Below are 21,829 nucleotides of genomic sequence, written 5' to 3'. Positions count from 1 at the left end.
TCTGAACACGAGCTCGTGCGTCACCCGCTCTTAAATGCCCAGATCCGGGTTTACAGCCCTCGTCATCCTGCGGTTAGCATACGTCAGGGTGTGTGAATACGCAGAACCATCCTGCTTCACATCGGCGGGGGAGATTAGCAAGGTATTTTTGCAACTGACATCGAAATGACCAGGGGTGGCGCCAATGGTGGCGCCAGCCACTAAGCTCTGGGGGGGGGGGGACAGACCAAAATAATTTAAGCCACGCACTTTTAACCACCAGAAAACGCCCTTTTACCAAGAGGAAACGTCAATTTTATTCGAAGGGAACGCCTATGACTAACTTTTGTGTGAAAAATTGGCAGTTTGAAAATCATAGGATTACATCACAAAAAGTACGGTGTTAAAATATTACCCCTCCCCCATTGTTTTCTTATCGAATTGAGACGAAATACAAAATCGATTCTGCTGAGAACTGGGGGGACGTGTCGCCGCTACTGGGTGGCGCTAGAAACTAAACCACGATATGCTGACAATCTAAGAAAAATTAAAGTGCCGACGGCTATAAAAATGGTTCCTGCGATTTTTCATGAACACCACTTTACAGTATCTTTAAATCTTAAATTTTTTTGAAAATGAATAAAAACAAAGTGTTTTTATCCGTCAATCACTGGGGCAAGACAGCCAAAAAGACTTTCCTGCGAGCAAAGCGAGCAGAAAATTTTGCGACCACGCCCTTTTCTTTAGCTTGAATACATTCCAGAATATTTCTTGGAGCGAACTTTTTCCAATAGTTTGGAATGTTTTACTCTTCTGGACATAATTTTTCATGCTTGAAAAAACCAATCTTAATTCATTACTTTAAAAGGCCCCATAGAGACTTGAAGCCCTAGGAAAGTTTTCTCGTTGCCCCCTGGCCCTCTCTTTGCGGCCCTGGTTATTTGATGCATCTGTTATTTGAAAGTCAAAAAGCCAGCCTGAACTTCAACTTAATGGTTGTTATAAAAAAATAAATTCCTCTTTCGACAGTTTCAAAGTACCGACAGTTCGTTTTCTTCTCTTATATAGGGCTGCCGATGGGGGTGTCGTTGGAAGCTTTTGGAGAGGGGGGCAGCTGCCCCATAGCGCCATCCCTGGAAATGACGTAGCGACCATACAAAGAGTCGCCTTACTCTTGGTTTTAGCCTGTATAGCCTTCACACTGGCTTCCAAATCCTGCAGGATGTTATAACTTGTAATTGAAGATATAGTGTATTGAACTATTTACTCGTTATTTTAGCCGTTTGTGCATAAAATTTCTAAGTAATGTTTCTCTAGAACCTACTTTCCTGTTTGCTACTGGCCGCAGATCGATTTGCCACTCGCTCAAACCATTGATATACACACCTACACAGAACAAATAATGATCTTGAATTCTAGTCCGACGGGGGATCGTCGACTATTAAATAATTAATGCACCTGTGGTATGCTCAATGTGCCATTTTTCTATACAACTAGACTCAGGAAGAATTAAGAATCAAGGCTACTTACCATCAAAGAACTATTCGAGCCTCTCTTATATAATTCAGGATTTTTTACTTTGTTGTCATGCGTAAAAATGTTGGTAGTCACTGTATTTGATAAAAGCAACTTGAAGTCGAGGTTCAAGCTCAAACCATTGCTATGAGGTCGACTTTCGAAAAGATGGTTCTGACTACGCGATATGAAAAATGTGAATTAATTAAAGACTTTTCAATACAGATATCCTGATATTTCAAACACCAGTTTACTACCATTCTCCTTCACAGAGGCCATTGGGGAGGGAGATGGGAAGTGAGAAAAGGTCTTCTGCATTTTCCTTTTATCTTATCCTCCCCCCCCCCCCCCCCATTTACCTCCCAATAGCCTCTGTGCATGAGAGTTGTCTTCCACCATTGCAATGTATTGCAATCGCAGTTTACAGAAATTAGGCTAGGCCTAAGGAATGTTACCTACCCTCTAACGTTTTGTGAATGTCAAGAACCACTCAAACATATGGAATTCATGGGAAAATACTAGAATACCAACACAGAATTAAAATATTGATACGATGACGGTTTAGAATTAAGAGATCCATAACTAGCAGCAGGGAAGTAGTTCGAACAAGATTAGATGCAGTCTTATCTTATTCAAGATTATAGTAGTGGTTAAAAGTAGATTTGTTTGAGAACGAGACAGCAAAGCCTCGGATAAGGAATGAATCCTCTACTGATCCCATTTCAAATCTAAATAATGGTAGAGATTACGATTGCTAATATTCACAGTGAGACCGTTATTGTAATTTTATGAAGAATTTATAGAATAATATCAAAATTAGATTGCGTTAACAGTCTGCAATGCTCTGAGGGCATTTAAATTGTCAAGCGGGTACTGAACTGATGAAAACAAGATTTGGAATTAAATTGCAATAAATGCAAAGGAAAAGAAAAACAGCCTTAGCTTTTTACATCAGTGGTGGGCACTGGCATCGTATTTGTATCGAAGAACTGCAAGCTCTTTAGCTCGACCATTATGGCATTCTGAATTTCAGACTAATTGTTACTTTTAACAAACCGAACATTTTTTAAGGATGGTACTCCAAAAAAGTAGCTGTCATTTATGCAATTTAATTTAACATGCTTACCATTTTCCCAATGAACAAAAAATTTCAAGGAAATATTTTTAAAACTCGCGGAGGAAATTTTTATCAGTGTTGAAAAATTTGGTCATATAAGCTAGTTTAGATCTGGGCTCGTGGGCTACATCCGGCCCTCTCAAATTTTCTGTTCAGCCCATGCGTGGTCAATCAGAACATGAACTTTTTAAGGAGTATTCTCTACTTGTTCTACACCACAGTTTCATATACTTATATAAACATTTACAATTAAATTACAAATAAACATTTAAAATGAATACTGCGCCTAAAAAAGTCATCATTGGTTCAGCCTTCCAACACAGATCAGGTTTCTCACATGAAGTAAAAATTAAATACCCAACCCGATGCTTACCATTTAAAGAGGTAAATCACAAAGCAAACACGAACGTATTTGTCCTTCCAACTTGTCGCTGCATGTTATCTTTATGTTGACTTAGGTATTTTTGTATTTTCTTAATATCATATTCTATTCAGATATAACATTCCAGATACTGACTGAAATTTGAAAGTAGACACATGAGGTGGGTCTATTAAGTGACTACCTTCAAAATTTTTCCAAAAAAGCTTCGGATATTTCTGAATTTCTGATGGGAAAAAAACAGTGGAGAAACCACAAAAAGTTGCCCTGTGGTGGTATTTTTAACTTCAGAATGATCGCTGAATACTTTGTTCATCTTACGCTAACACTAGGAAGCCCTTGTTTATTTTGGGTTTGGCCTTTATGTCTTGCTTTAAGCTGCTAAAAAGAATATTTTCATTCAATGCAATTGTAAATGTATTATCAATTCAATTTCAAATGCCATTTTTTGACTGTACATATTGTTAGCACACATGATAATGTTAGCTTCCATGATTGTTTCAAGTCCAAAATCAATTCAAAACTAGATCAACGAAAAAGTTATCTAGATATGAAATTCATAATCTGTATAAATATTTCAAAATGAATTTTTTTTAAAAAGCCCAGTATTGATACCGATACTCGGTCCTGCCCAGTATAGATACCGAAACTCGGTCCTGCCCAGTATAGATACCGAAACTCGGTCCTGCCCAGTATTGATACCGATACTCGGTCCTGCCCAGTATCGATACCGATACTCGGTCCTGCCCAGAATCGATGTAGAATTAGAAGTAGAACTAGAATGCAATATTCCCCCCCTCATTGGCGTTATTCAAGATAATAAGGTCCACTGTCTCCTTCTTTTCTACAACCAAAACTTGGCTAGCAGTGTACCCGTGTAGCTAGAACAGCTTACAGTCTTCAAATCTACCCACATGTCACTGTATTTGACCATGGTTTTACTAGCAGCCCTATCGGACTACAGAAATAATATTTACACAGGATTACCTTTCAAAAAATTCAGTACAACAAACATATCAAAGTTTCAGAGACAGCGCAGATCCGCAGCCATTGGCAAACGGACATCTACTTTGCCATGGCTTTGCAAAAGGGAAGCGAGGTATCCCTTTGCTCTACTCAGGAAATCATATCCCATCCCCACCCTCTTCTGGCGAACTAGTAATAGAAGACGGGTGGTGGTGAGAAAGGAGACTGGCAGCCTTTTCAATGAGGCCTTTTCAAGTAGCATCTGGACGATTTGAAAGTTGGAAAGAAACTGGCGACAAATTCCGTGTGGCAGATTTTGAACGGTTGCTAACACTGATATCAAATAACAATGATACTGAAGGAGCATGTTGAATCTGAGTACCGACTAAAAATGCAATTTCCAATAGAAATGGCTCTAGTATGGATTTCCACACTAATTCTGAATGATTATCTTTGAACGATAATTGCAGTCAATATTTAGAACTGAATGATTTAAATCTACCCTGGTGTTGAAATGAATTATTCTAGCCTACATCGTTTTAACAAGGCTTGTGACCTTATAAATAGCAGATATTTGACTGAGAAGGCTGTTAATAGGATTTAATGAATATAATAGTAGCGGTAAAAGATGATTATGATGATGAACTTAGCAATGCAATATGAAATTTTACGTTTATTTACGTATTACGTGTTATTTTTAAGTACAACCTGTCTTGTTACTTTATATTTTATCTGTAAATCATCAATGTTTTGGAATCACCTTTTCCGAGGATGCATCCTATACCAGCTGTTTCGTGGAAAGAAAACAAGTTTATTATTGTGACGTAATCGATGAATGATGTTTATTCGACAGGGTTTAGCACCAGTCCTACAGAGACGACAGCTATTTCGGTCTCCAAGACGAACGTCAAAATTGTTCTAAAATAAGCAAGAAGGAATAAATTTTTGTTTTGATTGTACGATTCAACCTTAAATCCTTAATAACTGTTTGTTAAGACTTCATCTTTTCCTTTCCCTTTAGGCATCAAACCTCGAGGGGGTCAAATGTAAACACGAGTTATCTTGGTAAATAAAACCCAGAAGCATTTAAGGCCCTGTTTATACGGGATCGGATCCAAAAAGTATCGGATCCATTAAGATCCGAACTCATTCTTGAGAGGGTGGTTACACAATATCGGATCTGGCGGCAATTATTTAACCTCAGAAGGGAGAAAATAATTTATCCTTTATAGCAATTGAGGGCAATTGTATCTGCCTCCGTATTTTTTATTGTTTCTCAATAAGATGCTCCGTGGATTTTGTTTACTTTATTTTCCAGCACAACTTTCAGCAGTAGAGCCGTCTCCTCATCAGTCCAACCAAAAACTTTGTATTTTGGTCTTTACTCAACCTCATTATTCATTTTGAAAAAGTACTATAGACTGTACAAAAGTACTTCAGTACTATAAAAGGTCGTTTTCATTTATGCGTTTTCATGAAGATTTTAGTTGAGCTTTAACGAAAGCATGTTGATATTACTCCAAAATAGTAGAGGGAGAAAAATGATGGTTTGAATACGAATTCGATGAACTGATGAACTTTCGAGCAAGGCTCAACTGCATTCCAGTTGGTGCACAAAGGCAGGATGTGGTCTATAAAATGGTCCAATATACTTGCTTAAAAATTATTTTTAGGCTGTTATGGTTCATTTGCAGGTTTATGAAGTGGTAGGGCCAAGTACTTAGGAAACACTTGTAACACAGGAGGGCGCGAAATTTGGAAGGGCATTTATCTTGGTTTACCAGTCACCAGAACATTCTAACAAAAATTGGTACTGTCACAGTAAAAAATCAAACTAATTGGGGCACTGACATCTCCTGAAAGGACACTTGCAAAGCTTTGAGGGAGGGACAGGAGGGGCAGGAGGGGCACAGTGCCCCTTGTATCCCCGGTACCCACGTCTCTGCAAACGACAATTTTTAGGTGGACATCTGCAGTCATATCACAGTATATAGACCCGGATGCTGCCAGCTACATGCCATGAAATACCATTAACCTTGAAATAAAAGAAAGAAAGCTACATTTTGACAACTACAGCACTCTGCAGCAAAATTAAAAAACCTTGTTCATGTGCTTTTACCCCTAGATGATGACTTGTGTTGGAAAAGCCAAAAAATTTATATTCCAATTAGGCTCGAGAGGAAATATTTTGCACTTATCACGTATAGAATTTTGTATGCATAAAAGCAACAACCCAAGAAAGGGAAAACGAAAATAACAATTTTTATTTTTGGACTCTTTTTCCAATTAATAAACATAATGAAAGAGAAACAATGGAATACTTATATCGTGTTCCAACAGATAAACAACTTCTATTCCAGTGGAAAGATTTTCGATTTGGTGCAACTCAAAACAGGAATAAGACCATATAAATGGCAGTGCTTGTGTTTCAATTTTAAAAATGATAATAGGAGCCTGAAAGTACCGCTGACATTTCTTAGGAGCCCGAAAATATCAACATTTCATCAGTTATGTCGAAGGAGACAAATAGAGTCACTTTCTGCATTTTGATACCTCAGTTAGAGAATTTGATTTTTTCCCAATGAAATGGGGGGTAATTATGACACCTTAGAACCAACAATCGTGCATGAAACTGTTCCCCTAAGTTGCTCTACAAGACAATATCACATTACCTGAAATTGGATGTTTACAAACTCACATGAAGACGTCTTTGCTGCTAATGCCCATCTTTGTATAGGCCCATCATTTCCAACAAGAAGACCCTGGCAGGATCTAAATTCTAATGATCTTCGATCGTGCTTAGTAATGGGTCCAATGTCTATATTTGTGGAACACATCGACGCATAGAATGTCTACAGCTGTAGTAAAAGGTGGTACTTTTTACGCTGAAAGGCCCGTGGCATCAACGGAATTAAGTAAACAAACGTATTTTTCGTCGTTTGATAATGACCGAACCTAAGCAGATAATATATAACCAGACGTAGCTCAAAAGTATCATGACGGGGAAAATGGCGCGTTTGATTTGGTCCTTGATGTTCACCAATCGGCAGCCGCTAACCCCTCACCTATTTGGTAACCTATCTTTTATGAAATATAAATGACATTATCAGTTGAAAATAAAGCCATTACCATTAACTAGCTATTACTACTCGCCCCCAATGTTCGAGATTTTTAGCAAGCTTTATCCAGAGAAAGGTTCCTTTGTCACTTAAATCTTTAAACTGAAATGAACAGCGTCACAATTTGAAAGAAATTCATAGCGCAAATACTTTTAAGGTATTGGTATGGGAAATGGTATCATGATACCAGGTATCACGGTATTAATAGGTAGTAGTAGGTAGTAGCAAATCCTGGCGACCGGCAAGCACATTTTTGGACTGTTCTGCTGAATTCCAAGCCCCAAGGGCCCTTCGAAATAACCCTGGGAGAATAGCGCTAAATCTTTCATCAGCTCCAATCCTGGATTGATGCCACTTTTCCTGTACCCGTGGGAATCCAGAAACAGGCTACTCCCACGAAATTCCAAGTAGAATTCGTCAATTCTTGCGTTTTGTTGATTAATAATCGCATTGGATTATGGGTTACAAAACCATCGGTCAAATGATGTATAAAATTACATCAAAATCCCACTATTTTTGCAGTCCCAGAAGTACCCACGTCTGCAAAATAATTTTAAATTGTCTTTGGCGAGTATATATGCTTTATGCTAATAAAACCCTATTTTAATCTTCATAACCCACAAATGACTTTTTAAAATTCTTCAAAGGTGTAAATGTAAAGATTGGAGAAACCGAAACACGAAGACTTGCGCAGGAACAAATTGGCATGACCATATAACTCACTTGAACCAATGCATCAAATAATGCTGGTTTATGCTGGTTGCTTAAAATTCAAACGAACCAGATTTGGATGAAAAATTTAACGAAGCAATCTTATAACCCACATGAAAACATATTGATGTATCACCAAGTCATTTGATTGGCCATTGAACATCAAAATGTAGACACGGAAACATTACACCTCAAATGATATTTCTGTTTTCGTTTTCAGAGACGTAAGCTTTGGCCCCAATTACTGGCTACCTGTGAATACCTAAATAATACCCTGATCTTAAAATATATTACTAGGGTTGCACAGACCAAGTGATTGCCTCAAATTACACATACATCAGGCCTCGAAAATAAAAAGAAAAAGGCTATATTTTGAAATACCTAATGATATTTTTTTAAATCTTTGAGTTATCCTTACAATTAGGCACTTAAAATTCAAACCCTAGGTCTTTAAAAACATTTATGTTAGAAAGTTCCAGCGTTCAACAATTAATGATAATGTCATGAATCTAAACACCAAGAAACTGAATTTCCTTGACTGTTAAATTCTGGTAAGTTGATGCCAAATATGGGCTGGAAAGATATCTTCAACTTTCTGAAGCATTATGGAAAACGGAAAGGAAACCCACGTGAATATCTAGAACAAAAGACAATAAATGAATGAGCCATGTAAACCTAACAAGGGACATGCAACTAATTTACAGATCACCAAGGGGGGCTCTATTTTCTTCTTAAATCGATTTATTTGCCCCCGGCTACTGACAACTGCACACATACCCTCAATTAGCGGTGAAACAGATTCTTTTTGGTCACTGATTGATTTCAAACCGTAATATGAATCTGGTATCTTGTTTTTACGGGGGTTTTGGCTTTAAGAAACAGATAAAATCAATTGAATATGAAGATGGAGTCACCCAATAAGAAAATTTCTTGAATTTTTCACCAGACCTCGAAGGTTACAGTGATAGCGTCGACATTATTTGAATTCTTCTTCTGCCATTTAAAAGTTCTTGATAATCTTTTGAAATTACAATTGGAATATGGAATTCAGATAGGGAAGTTTTCAGGGAAGAGGTCGGTAGGATGGCTACTTGTTGTCTAGATTCTTTTTCATTTGTTTAACATGCTTCGAAGGAAAATCTTATACAGGCAAATTAACATTGACCTCTAAAAACTGGCGCTGTCTTAGGTCAATGTGCACAAAGAAATACTTAGCCTCTTGTGGCAACATCGAGAGACTTCTATGTCACGACCACACCTATGAATTATTTGATGAGGCAGGGAACCATATAGCATAACAACTCGATAAGCTAGTGACAGTAGTGATGTAAAAGGATACTGAGGAAGCAACCATGAAAAATGGTTAAATAATTAACTGTTAGCATTTCCGTGGTCATAGTTTTAGATTGAAAAATGGCCTTCTGAAGCAATGAAGGAAAAACCCAGAAGAACACGTTTTAAAATTAATAGGATTTTCCACGAAATAATCGATTCAACTGAACATGTATCTAAGCCTGAAGGAACAGTTCAGTAATGAAAAGCTGTCGGACCAAAAGCCGTCTGTCCATAGATGTCGGACCAAAGGCTGTAAGATCGAAAGCTGTCGGACCAAAAGATGTCAAATCGAGAGCGGTTAGGTAGAGAATTGCAGGATCGAAAGCTGTTGAATCGTGAGCCGTCGGACCGCTTTTGTTTCCTTTCTACGACCTTTTGAATTAAGTTAAAAGTTCAGCTATCGTGTAACTTTCCTCTACTGTTCCTCGTGTCAATAACCAAAACAAATAGGAGGGATGACATTATAACAAGTATAAGGACACTGTAATTCTACTTAGGAGATATTGAACCCACTGGGGTTAAGCTTCGTATGGTTATTCTATAATGGAAATTAAATATATGCTCACCAAATGGGCTGCTTTGGCCATGGGGTCTGGGAACTGGTGCGTAAGCAGCGCTACTAGAGCTGAGAATGCACACAGTGCAGCCGAAAAGAGAATAAAGAAAGGCAGCTCTTTTTGTGGATAAACAGAAACATCGTGAAAAGCTGAAAAGTAATAAAATGATGATTTAAATGTTGTTTTACATATCATATCATAACATAACATAACATAACATAACATAACATAACATAACATAACATAACATAACATAACATAACATAACATAACATAACATAACATAACATAACATAACATAACATACATAACATAACATACATAACATAACATAACATAACATAACATACATAACATAACATAACATAACATAACATAACATAACATAACATAACATACATAACATAACATAACATAACATAACATAACATAACATAACATAACATAACATAACATAACATAACATAACATAGCATACATAACACAACATAACATAACATATCATATCATATCATATCCTAACATATAAAAAATTTCATATAATAATAGAAATTACGTTTAAATTCCTAAACTCTAAATGGGCTAGGCTTGAATGAGTTGAAACTAAAAAAATTTCGTACCTGGAAGAAGTTCTCTATCTGCAGATTCAGTGCATGCTGGATAAGGATGAAATAAATGGCCTTTCTCCAATGGATAAGGAAGAAGTCTAAAAGCTGAAATCAAAATAGCAAGTTCCAGTTTCCATCCATTACATTTTTAGAATTATATCCATTCATAAATATAGGAAAATATGTTAAAAATCTCGCAAGAAATTTCCAACATAAAAATATGAAATTTAGTGTGTAAAATCTTAAGACCTAATCTAGCCATACGCATAATTTGCTTGAGTTCAATTGATTTGATCAAAAAATCATGATTATTTTAAAGATAGTTTTCTTAGCTCTTCCACTTGTAAATTATCCAACACGTTTTAAGCATTAAATGTCAAACCTGTTCGTGATAGCTTTTGAATTTACAAATGGAACAATTTTAGGAGTTTATTCGGTGATGATCAACCTTCCTTTTCAATAAAAATTAAATAGAAATTAGTGAAATGGTTATTTAATTCATTAATTAGCAAAACAATCTAAAATTTCAAACTGCTTTTCTACAATGCTTCTAAGGTAAAGGCTTGGCTAATGCTATCGGTACGTCTACCAGCTTATATTTTCGGAATGCTGCAATCAACAAAACATTATACACTAAAAATAAATCAGCTCACTTCCTTCCCATGTGCAGTGCAGAAGATTTAAAGCTCCGTCGACTCTTTTCCAATGGGGTAAATGAAAAAAGGCATAAGCGATTGCTTCACTGTCACCCCTTTTAAGAATATGTTCCGGGGGTAGAGTTAAGCTTTTTTGCTCCAGTAGATACTGCAACAAAAAAGTAAAGAACCTAGCATTCAATTGAAATTAACAATAGGAAAGTAAAATGTGAAACTCCTTCACATGGGGGAGGGGGGGGGGGTGATATGATTGCAAAGGAGACACTATCAGGTCATTAATATCATATTTCTTCTCAAAATGTGTTCTTGGAGAGAAGACTGTAGTAAGAAATAAAAGCGTCTAAAACAGTATCTCTTATACACTAACTATCAGGCACATGTACATCGATGTATACGTTAATTGATTAAAATATGCTATAAATGTTCTTCATATATCAGAATGAAAATAAAGAGCCACTAATGCTACCTGGATTGTACAACAAACACGGAAGGTTTTATTTAGTTTAAAAAGAAAAGAGCTCAGTAAAAGACGCATGGGTAGGATTTTATTTCGATCGGGACTGTGCAAATGTGATCAATTTGTTTAAAAGATTGAAAGGATCAAAAGTGTCTAGGATTGGTAGTTCTCATGTTAACAAAGTAAGCAAAGAACGTGGGTATGTGTCAGTATCAAAACTCCAATCAAGAGCAACACGACTTTGATACTTTGCTATTAAAGAACTTTGTCAGAAATCTGCCACATCAGCCAAGAGAGTATGAGAAATCCCCTAAAGTTTGGGGCAATGATCAAGCATAAATCTCAGTTGTGATTGATTTACTATTTTCTCCGTAACGCTTCTACCTTCTCCTTTCCTAATTGACTTATTGGCACCTAATGCATCTAAAATAGAACAATACCTTGGGTACATGCGGATTGAATTCTACTGCTCTGTGGATTGCCTCGATTGCACTAATTTCAGCAGGGCTGACACCCTTTTTACCAGCATTTTCGGGCGAGAATCTACACAAAGACATATCATTATAAAGAATGAAGCAATAATAAAATAATACTTACAAAAATGTATCTTGCTTAATAATGGTAAAAATTATAAGGTGAAGAATAAAGGCAGCAATGTTTATTTTTTATTTCTGGAAGGCTTCTTGTCAAATTAGCTTGATCTATGCATGCAATGATTGCAAAAAATCAGTTTCTGGGAGCTTGTCCTAGCATATTTATCAGAAGTTAACTTTAAGCCCTGCCATATACCGTAAGAGGACAATAAAACAAACCATAGCGTTACATGAAGTAATAAAAAAACGCGTATGTTGTAAGGTGTTGAGATTTTTATCGAATTAATAGACGGAAAAATAAAAGCATTCTTTTCATAAATACAAGCTGCATCACTGCCTAAGATGATTTTGAAAGCTGATATTTATGCAGAGGAATTTGACAAAATAATTTTTAATATAGTATAAAGACAGTCTCGCTTAAAGTAAATAACAGGAACAACGATAACTCACTTATCTGCAACAGCTCTCGCTTTAAGAAGAGCCGCTGTGTAACATATAGTGGCTGACTTCGGTAGACTTATATCTGTGGAAAAAACTTGGTGTTATCAGAACAATAATGAAGAATGTTATGTCTGACCTTGAATTAAGAAAATACTCTTCGGTGCTGAAACGGTGGCGTCTTCGTTTATGATTACTGTTTTTAATCTCAGAATTCGGTGAAAATCTGATAAGCTTAATCATCTTGTGTTGTCTTTGGAATTAGTTTTTTCTCGATAATTTCTGGTTGGCATTATAACATTCATGCTGTCGTTTTCCAAGTTAAAATCATAGTGAAACAATCATAGTGTTTATATTTAAGGATCACGTTAACATTGAAGAGAGCGCTGTTTCTTAATGGAGTTTGTGTCACCTTTATACCAAATATTTAAGAGGTGCCAGAAGTAGAAAAAAAGGGAGATGGGAGAAGAAAATAAACCAAAAGATAGAGAAAGAAAATGTGAAAGTTAAAGAAAAGAATGAGGCTAAATAGCAGCAAGAGGGAAGGAACTGGAAGTGGAGGAACAGTAAAAAGATGGAGGAGAATGATAAAAGATGGGAAATGAGATCGAGAAAGGCGAAAGGAGCGTGGTAAGGAAAAGAAAATAAGCCAAGAAGGTAACAGATGGAAAAAGAAACGTGAATGAGAAAAATTAGGTATGAATAGAAATGGGAAGATGAGTAGAAAAAAGAAGATGAGCAATAAACGAAAATTACGAGGAATAAGGGGGAAAAAGAACAAGCTGAGAAAGATAATTTATAATTCATTAGACGATAAAGGCATAATTCATTAGACGAAAATACTTACCATCATATTTTGTCAGTACTTGCTGCAAGAAAACAGAAAATGGGTTAGAAAGTCAACATCTTCATCTTTGCGATGCTAAAAACCATACATGAATTTAAGTAAGAATCTGGGCTAAATGTTTTGAATAGTTTCAATAAAAGAACGAGGTTCTCAAAAATTTATTTTCTTCCTTCATTATAATGTTGCCAAATTTTGACATTTGGTGTCTAAAGGCAAAATAATAACACTGAAATCTGCAAGAAGGTATTGAGAATAGCAATGATCATTTCACACGGAGAAGGGTAAAACTATAGTACTATAGTGTTTTGTTAGTCTTGGATTGCCTGTTTGCTTACTGTTTGTAGCAAGTGTTATGACGGAGCTTAAAGACCACAATAAATTGGCGGGAATAATAATTGTAGCAAGATAACGGGAATTCAAGGCATTGACAACGTTGGCAATGTTAGCAAAAATCAAAAGAATTATACTAATTTACCTGAACATCTGAATAAGCCTGCATTTCAAGCAAAGCTTCAATTAAATTTTCATGGATATTTAAACCAGCAGGATAAGGATATTCCTTTAAAAGCTGCAAAACAGAGATAAAAAAACTGGACTAATGCGCGTACAAATGCCTATGTGCTTGGAGAGCAGATACAAAGTTTAAAAGCTAACACGCCTATTCAAAGATTTGAAAATCAAGCAGTATTGCAGCTAATATCTTCAAACATCAGCATAAAATCTTCTAAAAGATCTGTTATTCTTTAATCATAAACATGAATCTTGAAGTGTAATGTTTAGCGCCCTTATTGGCACAGATCAAAAGAAATTAGGTACATATTTATTTCCAATGAATGCTTCCCAATGCAGATTGACAGCACTCAGTAGAACTTTGTGCAACTGCAGTGGCAGTGGTGGCAGCAGTGGGTATCACATGATCGGTAGCAACCTGTTTTTCTAAAATAGCTGTCAAGGGAAAAAAACTACTCACATCTTTCATCATTTTTACAGCTTCCTTTACACGGCCTAATTTCCTTGCACACATTGCTAAACGTCTTCTTATGTATACGTGGACATTCGTATCTCTTCCTGTGTGAGAAAATTCACTACGTCATCCTGGGTTTACATGCAATCTGGTGTTCTACAGGGATCCCATAAAAACTGATGCTATATTTTTTATCTTCAAATCAAGCAGATACGGTAAAACATTAAATATTGTGTTGACAGTGAAACGCAAGAGTAGAAAGATTCAATTGATAATTTCTCATCTTTATTTCTCAGATTAAAAGATAGATGCCTTCGTGCCTTTTATACGGTCAATCAAATCAACATGGACTGTTCAGTGGTAAGGGTCGCTGACTACAGATCCAAGGGTATGCGGTTCGAGCCCCGGACTTGACAAAACTTCACCTTAAAGTTATGTCTCCACCAGCTCTCTGTATTTCCAGCCGTAGGAATCACGATGTGTGGTCACATCGAAAGGAAGGACCAGAAAACACTACCTTCAAATACTAGGTAGCAAATATAGTACAATATAATAAATCAACATTGTCAATTAAAATTAATTATTGCTTTTAAAATGCCTAACAGACATACTTTGCACAGATTCTGAATCATCGTTAGTTGAAGGCGAGTTTTTTTGTCGTATCCACGTCTCACTTGCTTTTAATGCCTGCTTAAATTGGGACTCAGCCTAAAAGAAAATGTCCATGTATAATCAGATGACAAAACGAAGGTAACAATTAACCACGTACCGTTTGAGCTCCGTTTTAACCACAGAAATCATCAAATGCAAAAGAATTTCATTTAGAAAAAGCTAGCCTTGAAAAATAAAATATAATGAAACAAAGAATTGGACACCGAGAGACAAGAACATACCATGTGCACGAATGATAGAAAAAGAACTGAATTTTGATTACAATTAAAAATGTATGAACAAAGAACAGATTCGTAGCCTTGGCAGTCCAAATCAACGTTGTTTGATTTACAAATTGCAGTAATGACGAACTTTTTACATAAGTAAACAGATATGGAAAAATAATGGTGGCTGACAAGAATTTATAGTCAGTCAGCCTACAAATAAGGACACCAAAAAAGGTACTGATATTTCAAATATTACTGTTTTGTTTGCTCATTTTACTGTGTTTCCCATCGGTGTATTTCCTATAGTTTAGTGAAGTTATATGATATTGAAAAGAGGAAAAACAGGATAGGCGTACAGACCTTTCAGTTATAGAACGACATATGATAGAATTTGAATTCAACAAAAGAGATAAGTCCATCCTGTGAACAGTGCGAGAGATTCAGGTGGTGCATGCAAACCACTTGTGCCTTGGTGCATAAGCAAACTATTTTGAACATTCACTATAAGCTTTTACAAGGCTTTGAAGAGAAAAGAGTATTTGTTATCCCAAAAACTTACGTGTACTTTCAACAAACATAAATTTTTATTCTTTTGAAAAAATCAACTTACATCTTCTATTGTTCTAGATTCTTCTTCTGATAACAATATATACGCAGTTGCACAACTGAAAAGCATAAGGAAGATGTTATGCACATTCCTTATTATTCACAGATAGGTACTAAACCGCTATCCGAAACTGTTCAAGGAGCTAAATTGACTGCTAAAGAAATGCATTCTGCTATTTCGTCGTGCAAACATGCTTGTTTATAAAACTGTCTCCAACATTGGAGTCAAATGCTAGTTTTGGTAAAGCAACAGGTTCTCGAGTAGGTAACTTCGGCATTTCTTCGCATCTCCAAAAGTTATACATATTGATGAAAAGTTTATTTCTGGATGTTTCTACATTAAGTTTCACAATTACTGTTAATCGAGCTTTAACGTTTTTGTCATTAATCTTTCCGGGTATTTATATTGCCGAAAATGGAGAATAAGTTATAAATAGGAAGGACGTAGATTTAAAGAGCTGGTTGAAAATCACAGCGTACTTTGACGACTCATTTGCAGCGTCATGGGCCAGAGCTATGCGCTTTGTAGGATCTTTCTCTTTCCATGCTTGTACCATTTCTGAAACCAAACAACAAATCAGTCTGTGTTCGTGGTATATTTTTTATCTTGAAATAATTCGGTGAAGTTACTGCAACAGTTAACTTATATTATTATGCGAATCATAACAAAAAATACTACAGGATTTTAGATTGAAAGTCAGAAAATCATTAAAATAATCAACTGATGCCAAAATTATACAAAAATAGCTCCATATGAAATTTTTGGACAGACATCAGGGCTTCAATTCTTGATTTAAATTCTTGACTACTAGTTAAAGCAGAATACAAAACGAAAACTTTTGGAATGGATGCTATAATAAAAGAAAGAATCGAACTCGATAGGAAGTAATTACATACTATTGTCACCAGGTCTTGCTTTAGCTGCATCAGAATCAACCTCACATGTAAACAAGGACTACAAAATAAAAACAAAAAGCGTTAAGAAATTAGATAAATATACTGGCTCGATGCCGCCCAGTCATAAGCAACTGCCACTTCACCCTTGTCCCCCTTTGAACGCCCATGTCATTACTTCTTGGTAGTTTTATGAACCACGTATAAATTCAATGATTAATTAAGATATTTGGAGAATTTTATGAAATCGTTAAAGGATTTTAGTCTACAATCAAAAATTTATGCATGGCTTTTATTACTTTTCTATTCTGGGCCAAAAACGCAGTATGAAATTTTTATTGAAAGACAGACAATAGTCTATATATCAAATCGCCCACTTTTCTATCAGAATAAGAAATGAAAAAGAGGTGAAACGACTGCTGCCTCGATCATCGTTATCTCACAATATTTGCAGTGAATGGCATGGTATCGTAATGGATTAGCTATTTAGGCCGTTTGAACATACGAGAACAGAGCCATACAATCCTATGTGTAAATGCAGTGCAAGAACTACTGGTTAAGTCTATGTTAAAGTGGTTCACTTATTGACGACCTATACATTTTGATCTAAACAAAAGAAAACGTGGTTTGAAGAAGGCTAGTTTGAGTCAGATTAAGACGACTAAGAATCCGGTTCTCCCCAAATAAACGATTCTGAGTTACGACGAGCAACGACGATTGCATGGAAGAACACATATGTTTTTGTTAAATCTAAAACTTTCAGGTGACCTTGATCGTTCTACTCTATAACACCAAGTCAATTGGAATTGCCTACATTGCCTTTCCTTAAAACATGGCAAAGACATTTACAAAAGATTCAATTAGAACGAACAAGACCCCAGATAAAAGATATTCCAGTTCAGTGCAGTTACTTGTCCACCACTCTGGATTGGGGCTTCTTACATGAATCCTGGTACATTTGTTTGAAAATTTTTCTGCAAGACTGAATAGCCCACTTGCCCCTTCCAGGAGACCAATGATATCATTTACCTGCTTAACTTTAATAGAAATTCAATAGAAAAATGATTGAAGTGTGCAGTTGAGGTCACTTGCAACCAAAATATCTATCTGCTCAAGAACCAATTATATAGAGTAAAGTAGAGTAGAGTAAAAAATATAATCTACTTACAAGATGATCTTTCATTGATAATGATAAGTCATAACTTGTCAGAGCATCCAGACGCAAAGTCCATTTTAACCTAGAGTAAAAAAATATGGTAGCATCAGAATTCATACTTAAGGCAAGAAATACATAAAAGGATCCCTTCAAATTCTAACAAAGTTATTTTAGACAATTTTAAGCCTAGAAAAACTGGCCTTGCACTAACACAAAAAATTGGCTCTCTGTAAATTGTTGTAAACAATATATACATAAAATATATTTTTTGAGAATGAGTATTCAGTTTCCATTTAGTTCTAGCTAGCATTGAAAGTTTGAAGAACCATCTTAAATAATGATGCAAATGTTGAATGAAGAAATATTTGTTTTGGTCAATGCTAAGTTGTTAACAAAGAAGGAAGTGGCCTGACCCTCCTGACTGGGACAAGGGGAGCGGGTGGAGGGTCATTGATAGCGAAATTTCTAGACAAAGACATTGATGGAGAAACAATTTGGTGCTGTATCACCTACAAATAGGTGAAAATTAGGATTTTGAGTAAAAAGTTTGCTTTAGAGTTGGTTAGCTATAAACATTATAAAATATGTTAACCACAATAAATCAGCACAAATCAAACAGAATATCTGCCAGCATATAAAATTTGCAACTTGATAAAGAGTGTACAGAATTTTATGTCAAAATCAATATATTGAAGCATTTTTACAATTTAAAAAATAGTACATGATTGCCTTTTTCATGTAACTTTAAAAAAACTTTTGATAATCTAATAATAGCAGATCATGAAATGAGTAAAATATAAAAGGAAAAAAGAGTCAAAGTATTTGAAGCATCTTGTGTATCATAATATATAAGACAAACCTTTGATACTCAGCACCTCTGAAAAGACTCATAGGGTTTCTCCACATTTTGCATTCTACAAAAAAAAAATTCAGATTCAAGGATTCAAAAACATTGTCATGCTCAAACTTAATTGTTACACCATTAGTAGTCATCATAAACATGACAAGACCCTCTTTTTTATTTTAAGCCATTAAACAAATGAGATACTTTACTTTATAAAAAAATTGATTGATACAGACCTGCTTTTAAGTTTTGCACTTGTTGTGGATCATCACCAACTCCAAGCAATGGGCCAAGGTGCAAAACTGAGAACTGCTCAATGAAAGATGTCCCAAACTTTCTAAAATACCACCATTCAAACATCTACAATAAAAGACAAAAGGCCTAGTCAATTCCAGATTCAAAAACTTTTGAAACTTCTGGATATCATCCAGTGTGAGATTTTCCAACAAAGAAAACCAGACATATCTGTTGTAAGATTTTCCAACAAAGAAAACCAGACACATCCAGTGTGAAATATCCTATTTGACTTCAAATCAAACAAAGGACCCTTATCTTATGAAGGCCATAATTTGATAAATATTCAAATCAAGGAATGCTTATTGCTTGCTAAAAATACAAGACAAACTATTAAAAATGATAGAAGTATTGATAATGGCTAAATACTTCATGATCTCTTTTTTGTCCAAAATAACACTTAAAATCAGGTGCACCAAAAACATAACTAAAGCAAACACATATTGATATTTTGTGAAAACAATTTTTTCCTAAATGGGGCAAATCAAAGATTTCGTAACTGTTTTAATTCATATTATATTCACTTTGCATCAGACACCTCTTAATTTTTCAAAATATTTAGTAGTTAAAGTATCAAGATTCCTTTTTCATTATCATGAAAATTAATCAATGATATCATAGCTATCAACGTTAGTTGTTATCATCAAAATAATTCTGTAACTTTTAAAAGCTTCTATTTTTTTCATTTTCAAAATAAAATTTTTTTCTACAATATTTTGACTCATAACAAACAGAGACTTTGGGGTGCAAAAGCATGTTACATACCAATATAAGTCCTGATATAAGTGATGATGTTCCAGTTAATGCAACATAGAATTTTGGAGTTAAACCAGACATAAATATTGATGCTACAAACCAGAAAAGGAAAGAAAATAAATTATTACACCATTCAAAAAATATGAGATAGAGGCAACAAAGCCAAATATATACAAACACATACTGGTTTTTTATGGAAGATTGTGCTGCAAGTATTTACACAAAGTACAAAGTATATACCAACAATTATGATAAGTTGCAGCTTATAACATTATAGACTGTGAATTCTTTAGAAAGTTTGTGACAAATTCTAGAATGGTGTCAATTTTCTTCTCATTTCTTGTCACATCATAGCATTACCAAATGATAATTCAAGTAAGAAGATTTATTCAGTATTAACATATCGTCCATACCAAAGGTAAAGTATTTATTGAAACAATAATGTAGAATGTATTACAAATAAGCAATGTTAAGCTAATTATACTGCTCATTCATTGACAACAGAAATTCAACAGAAATTTCACCTAAGAGTTCTCAATTATATGCAATAAATTTAATTTCCAAAGGTCAAAAAGGAAAATTTTGACAAAAAAGTTCAAAATAAATTTTCAAACAAAATCAATAAAATTGGCAATTTTTTTCTAATACATGAGTTGGAGAATATGACGAACAACCCAGTAACATATAAAATGTATAATAAACATTAAACTGTTGAATTTTGAAACTTTTCAATTTTTTTAGATAATTGCATAGCTTGCTCATTCACAACAGTTTACATTCAAATTTTAAACGGTATTTGTGATCAAACATTTAATATCACTTTCGCACAGTGAAATAATTCATAGAGTTGATTGTAGTTTGTATCATGTAAGCATATTTTTTGTTTAATTGTTATTTGGGTGATGTTTATGTATTTCACAGTTGTACTGTGGGAAACAGAAGCAAACATGTCTTATAGTTCCAAAACATCCTGTGTTTTGTAAATTATATTGGATAGAATTGTGATATCAATAAGAAGACTCAGCATTCTAAGAGCCCTCCGAGGGGTTTCTGTTCATATGAATGAACTTTCTGGAGAATGTTCCACTAGACACGTTCAGCCTGCTTATTGACTTTCCTCTCGCTATGGTCCTGGATAATAGAGTTATATCTCTTTTGTGGTATACCATTTCCCCTTGGGCGCTGGTGAGCTAGTTACAAAGCTGTTTAAACAGCTCTTGAGCAAAGGTACCTTAAGCAAACGTGTAGTCAAATTAGTTCTAAACTAAACTATGTTCATAAAAGCTAGGAATTTATAAATGAATCACTATTGGCATTATAGAATATAGCAGGATAAAAAAACAACTATATAAATAACTCGTTAAACAAAGGCAGAAAATGTGAAATGGTAAACACATCGAACCTTGGAAAACAATTGTTTTAAGCTACGACAAACCATGAAAGAGGAAAGAAATTGTGAGCTTCTTTTCAAACTCTTTCTTTATAAATACTTGATAAAACTCTGGCCAGACAGACAGCTATTTCAATATGGTTGTCGAAAAACAATAACAATAATACTACTGAAATGAATGTCATTTAATTTTCACTTACCAAAATTGATATTTTCGCGCAGTTTAAGAGGGCCACGAAAAGTCCAAAGAAGTCCAACAATCATCAAGAACCATATCCCCCAAAGGTATCGCCAAGACCACGAAACCCATAGCCTGATCTTTGCGCTAAACCCCTCGTCAGCGGGTTCGAGGGATACGACGTCGCTATCTTCGTCACTGACCATTTTCAGCTGCTTGAATCCACAAAAACTATTTTCCAGACTTTTTTATTATTCAAAAGCTTTGTCAGCCGTTCTTTTTGCATACAAAGTCCCCGAAATTGTTAATCAACAAGCAAACTTCAACTTGCCTAGGAGCAACAAAGATTTTTTAGGCCAACCTCCAAACGAGGCTTGTACCAGGTGTCTTACTTATTCTTACTCCTCCGCATTCACAATTTAACTCATTTAACTGCTCTGACCTGAAGACAAGATGTACCATCAAATCTAAGGCAAATTTATTCTAAACAAATAAGTGTTCTTTACCCAATACTTGCACTTTACCCAATACAATCACTTTTTCGATGTTTTTATTCTGCATAGCACTGCTGCATAGAACAAGGTGGGCCTGA

At 35.2% G+C, this 21,829-nt stretch overlaps 1 protein-coding gene across 1 annotated transcript; it reads right to left on the bottom strand.

Annotated features, from left to right (window-relative positions):
• Positions 1-8,152: 8,152 nt before the first annotated feature.
• On the bottom strand, positions 8,153-21,651 carry LOC135686141 (protein ST7 homolog). The gene is made up of 18 exons (XM_065202320.2): positions 21,260-21,651; positions 19,679-19,761; positions 18,856-18,979; positions 18,635-18,689; positions 17,788-17,857; positions 16,623-16,680; positions 16,206-16,284; positions 15,730-15,784; positions 14,853-14,949; positions 14,248-14,345; positions 13,753-13,845; positions 13,278-13,299; positions 12,443-12,515; positions 11,840-11,942; positions 10,940-11,090; positions 10,299-10,391; positions 9,688-9,827; positions 8,153-8,423 (listed from the first exon to the last, which is right to left on the bottom strand). The coding sequence occupies exons 1-18, from the start codon at positions 21,441-21,443 to the stop codon at positions 8,328-8,330; spliced, it is 1,674 nt and encodes a 557-aa protein (XP_065058392.2). The 5' UTR covers positions 21,444-21,651; the 3' UTR covers positions 8,153-8,327.
• Between the last annotated feature and the right edge of the window lie 178 nt (positions 21,652-21,829).

This window comes from Rhopilema esculentum, chromosome 6, assembly GCF_057945365.1.
Source record: "Rhopilema esculentum isolate cy_ngs chromosome 6, ASM5794536v1, whole genome shotgun sequence".
Taxonomy (NCBI): domain Eukaryota; kingdom Metazoa; phylum Cnidaria; class Scyphozoa; order Rhizostomeae; family Rhizostomatidae; genus Rhopilema; species Rhopilema esculentum.
The sequence above is the reverse complement of the archived record's forward strand: the minus strand, read 5'-3'. Positions and strand labels throughout refer to the sequence as shown.

Coding starts and splice junctions, on each gene's coding strand:
- LOC135686141 (XM_065202320.2), bottom strand. CDS start 21,443: ATGGTCAGTGACGAAGATAGCGACGTCGTATCCCTCGAACCCGCTGAC. Junction 17,858..18,634: donor AGAGGTGCTGAGTATCAAAG/GTTTGTCTTATA, acceptor TTTTTACTCTAG/GTTAAAATGGACTTTGCGTC. Junction 13,846..14,247: donor CTGTAAAAATGATGAAAGAT/GTGAGTAGTTTT, acceptor TCTGTTTTGCAG/CTTTTAAAGGAATATCCTTA.